The sequence below is a fragment of the Coptis chinensis genome, chromosome 7, assembly GCF_015680905.1.
Source record: "Coptis chinensis isolate HL-2020 chromosome 7, ASM1568090v1, whole genome shotgun sequence".
Classification (NCBI taxonomy): domain Eukaryota; kingdom Viridiplantae; phylum Streptophyta; class Magnoliopsida; order Ranunculales; family Ranunculaceae; genus Coptis; species Coptis chinensis.
The window spans coordinates 41,789,594-41,794,046 of NC_141462.1; the positions used below are offsets into that span (position 1 = coordinate 41,789,594).

The 4,453-nt window shown below is 35.1% G+C and overlaps 1 protein-coding gene across 2 annotated transcripts; it reads left to right on the forward strand.

The window, feature by feature from the left end:
* The first annotated feature begins 933 nt into the window (after positions 1-933).
* On the forward strand, positions 934-3,607 carry LOC147487592 (uncharacterized). 2 transcript variants are annotated; one of them, XR_015202620.1, is made up of 3 exons: positions 934-1,333; positions 2,546-2,707; positions 2,913-3,607. XR_015202620.1 is itself a non-coding variant. In XM_086573378.1 (3 exons), the coding sequence occupies exons 1-3, from the start codon at positions 1,581-1,583 to the stop codon at positions 3,168-3,170; spliced, it is 522 nt and encodes a 173-aa protein (XP_086429504.1). In that variant the 5' UTR covers positions 1,372-1,580; the 3' UTR covers positions 3,171-3,607. The 2 variants fall into 2 exon arrangements, 1 of the variants encoding a protein (XP_086429504.1); XM_086573378.1 differs by lacking the exon at positions 934-1,333 and adding an exon at positions 1,372-1,682.
* The last annotated feature ends 846 nt before the right edge of the window (positions 3,608-4,453 follow it).

Genomic DNA, 4,453 nt, shown 5'->3' on the forward strand with positions numbered 1-4,453 from the left:
ATCCCTGCCATACTCAGTAGTTTACCCATTAGACTAATCCACCACGTTCTCTCATTCTTCGACATGAAGCTAGTCGTTCAAACAAGCCTCCTCTCAAAAACATGGAAGTATACGTGGAAGTCAGTTCCCTCTCTCAACTTCCCTCTCCCTCTCCTCCCAAGAAAAGGAGTAAAAAAGAAACGAGAAGACTTCATGAAATATGTGGACAAAGTTTTAATTCTCCGTAACATGACTGACATAAAAAGGTTTCGTCTCACCACTCGCGAGGTTTTAGACGAAGGTCGTATCTTTACATGGATAAAAGAGGCCTTAGCTAGAAATGTTGAAGAACTTTCCATCGAATGCGAGTTTTCTATGGATGACATGCATGACTGACCGTTCAGCATTTTTACTACTTCAAATGTTAATGTATTGAAGATATTTGGTCTTAAACATTTTACATACCACATGCCAAATTCAATGAGTACAGCTGCTAAAATTTAAGTCAAGTTGGCCTTCCGGCTGCTAATGCCAATAGGGAACTCATTTTGAGTTTCCCAGTACTGGAAAAGTTGGTTATGAGTATGAGTTCTCTTTTACACTTACCATGATTTTAACTATATCTTGTCCTCGACTTGAGAATTTACAACTGTTGAATCCTACACATATGGAAGATAAGTATTTTAAACTGAAACTTAAGGTGTGTTTGTTAAATTTTAACTCATGGAAAGGAAATAAAATAAAATAGGTGGTCCATTATGGAATGAAATGGAAAAGAAATAATTTTAAATGATATGTGTTTGGTAAATTGGAGAAAGGAAAGTAAAAACTGAGAAAAGAAATAATCATGTTTGTTTGGAAAAACTATGGAAAGAAATAATTGTATTGTTGGGTCATGGGTGTATTAGTAGTAAGTCTCTATCTATTTATTTCCTTTCCCTTTCCTTTCCACAAATTTTTCAGGAGTTAGCTAAGGACACAAAACCTTTTTCATTTCAATAATTTTGTTTTCATATAGAAAAACACATTTTCTTTCCATATAGAAACAAATACATTATAAACTATGGAAAAGGTGGACCACTCTTATTTTCCTTTCCTTTCTATAGTGTTTCTATCATAACAAACACACCCTTAGTTGCCCGAATCTTAAAACGTTCAAGTGTTCCAGTTCTATATATGTGGATCCTTCTTCGGTGAACCTGCCATCTTTAGTTAGTGCGGACATTGATATACATACCAATGGGAATGACCGGAAGTGGGACCAAGGAAACATGAGTGTGCTGACTGTTTGATTAAAGTTCTGAGTGCGGTTCATAATGTGAAATCTCTTACACTTTCAATTTTGTCTATTGCGGTATGTTTGTTTTCTCTTAGTTTCTTGATTTTTATTTTGTTGAAGTTTTGCATATTGTGAAAAGCTTGAAAACTTTTGGGAGTTGTCCCGGATTTTGCAGTTAGCTTGTAGTTTGCTTATTTATTAGTGATCTTTTGCTCTACTAACTCAATTTATGTTATGCTATATTAACGACAACACAGAGGTTCTTTAGCCTCCTAAAAGTTGTAATTTGTTTGTTTTAAGGGTCTTTTATATTCTTAATGTGATGAATTTGAAGGCTTTATGCCTTTATCCACACATTTCATTAGAAGATGAACTTTTCACCAACACAAGCCGAAGTTTGAATCCTATATTTGGAGTTGATGAGGTATTTGGAAACTGAGAACTCTTGAAAGGTTATCAGGGTTATGCACTTGTAATCTTTGAGAGTTCCTATTTTAGGTAGTACGTTTCAATTTGAAATGACAAGGAGCTAGAGTTTAAAAGAACTAGAGAAATCATGGTAGAAATCTTTTATTAATGGTTCTTCTAGCCCTATCTCTGTTTCTAAATTCTAACCTTAGTCCTAGCTTTTCCGTTGAGCTAATAGTATGCTTTACCTCTCGTGCCACGGCAGGAACTTATGTAGGCCACTATATGACAAATAGATGGCCTCATCTTTTACTTTATGCCAGAAAGTCACCCGATACCAAAAAATTCACTTACAAAAGGAAGGTTGGACAAAGAATAGGAAGCTACTCTTATCCATTTTCGCTTCCATGCCCACAAATAGGCATATACGAACCCATAAGATTCTGAGTTCATTTTGAGCTGAGTGCAATTAGGCTTTTGGTATAGGTGTTGATCCAGTGAACCTTCAGTCCGGCATTGCTAAATGCTTGATGTGGAAAACTCTTTAAACTGCACAACGTTTGCTGCACATCGTTATTTCAATGTTTCTGAACATTCCATAATCTATTATGCAACTTTATTCTGTGGTTCTTAATATGTTGGGTTCTAGCCAATAAAATTGCCTGTCATAAGCTTCTGATTCTTGTTCCCAATTCTCATCTTTACTTTGCAATTTGTTACACAGTTCTCCTTATAATTTTGGGTTCTAGCCCATAAAATTGCTTCTCATAATTAAGCTTTATAGTCAGTTGCCGTTTATTTTAATTCATAATTCTCCCATCATCCATTATACTCAATATGATCTTTTGTTGGCTTATTGTCTCCTTTTCTTGTGTACAGATCATAACAAGAATTCCAGATTTATTTGAAAGGCTTCCCAAATTTCAAAATCTAAAATTCTTGATGCTGATAGATTTGTGTCGGGGTCCTCGTTTCCATGCAATAATTAAGCTCCTAGGGAGATTGCCTCATATAGAAACTCTTGTCTGGAAATGTAATCAGGTATATACCAGGGCGTTGTTATTCAGGAGACAAATTTCTGCTATACTTACCTACCTAATAGTTAATATGCTTTTGTGATTTCTGTTACCTAGTTTAGGTATTATTATTCAGTCATCTATAGCACTCTAAAATTCTGCAAGTACATGTTAGTTGACATAATCATTAGCAGTAAATCACCATTTCATCTTTTCTCTCTTCTTATTAGATCAAGTTAAGTTTTTCTATGAGCGAAGATTGGGATGAAGACTTCGCATTGCTTGAGGAAGAAGAATATGGGTATGTGGACTACGAATTGCTTGAGGCAGAGGATTGGGATAGAGACTTTGTTATGCCTAAGGAAGAATACAGCTTGAATGCAGACTCGGCATTGAGTAGCATATTTGATCATCTTAAGTTTTTTGAGCTTCGAGATCCCCAAGGGTGTGAACTAAGATTCCTAAGGTTTTGCTTAAGAGAGCCATAGTTTTGACGGAAGTGGTTATAAGAAGAATTGATAGATGCTTGTTGGCAAAGAAAAAGCTGAAAAAGGTGACCAAGCTTAATGAGAAGTTGTTAAACTTCCCACGAGCCTCGTCAAGTGTCTCATTTTTATTTTTGTGAAGGAGATCAGTTGCATCACCTAGAGTTTTTTGCTTTCTCGAGCTTGAAAACTGGTCAAAATGTGAAGATAATATAATGAGACTCACATATTCTATATTGACTGATGACCAGAGTTTTCTTTCCCCTGTTCAGCTGATTAATCCTTTCTTCTTTTGTTTTTTTTTTTGTGTCTTATGTGGGATGTTTATTCTTAAGAAAACGTGAACAGGTAGCTTTCTGGACAATATTTTCGGATTGGCACTGCCTCACTGGACAATGTTTCTGTATCTCCTACTTGAGCAACTTCTTGACTTCTTGTGACATTTTCTGTCGAGGTGATTTTGTTATAAAGCTTCAGCTTGAGTCTTAACAAGAGAAGAGTTAACTTGAATTTTCTTATAAATTTTATGGATTAGAGACTCGGCTCTCTCGGGTCAACCAGCCAAAAAAAATTGAAAATTGAAGTAAGAGAGATAAGCCATTTAGACATAACAATGATGGTGAGCAAATACAGCTGAAGCACAAAACATTCTGAATGTTCCAATTTTTTCAAGGCGACTAAAGTGATTATGTGGCCGGATACAAGTCAGTAAATTCTGACTCAAAAGTCTGCGTGACTAAGGGTGTGTTTGTTAAATTTTAACTCATGGAAAGAAAAAGAAATAAAATGGGTGGTCCGCTATGGAATGGAAATAAAATAATTTTAAATGGTATATGTTTGGTAAACTGGGAAAAGAAAAGTAAAAACTGGAAAAATGAATAATCATGTTTGCAAAAGCTATGGAAATGAATAATTGTATTGTTGGGTGTGTTAGTAGTAAGTTGCTAGCTATCTATTTCTTTTCATTTCTACAAAACATTTTCCATTTTTATGATTTTGTTTCCATATGGAAAAGCTCATTTCTTTTCTACGGATAAACAAAGTTCTTAAAAACTATGGAAAATGTAGACCATCCTTTCCTTTCCATACTGCTTTACTCCTCCGAGATTAAAAGTCTGGAACCTGAAATGTCACAAAATTTCACTTTACCGATATCAATACATTCTGTATAAGTCTGTTACAAAATTCCACCGATATTTTCCGGCATTTCTTCAGAGAAGCAAAAAAATGAGTTCGCCAAAATCATAGAGAAAAAGAAAATGAAGCAACCAACTGGCAACTGACAT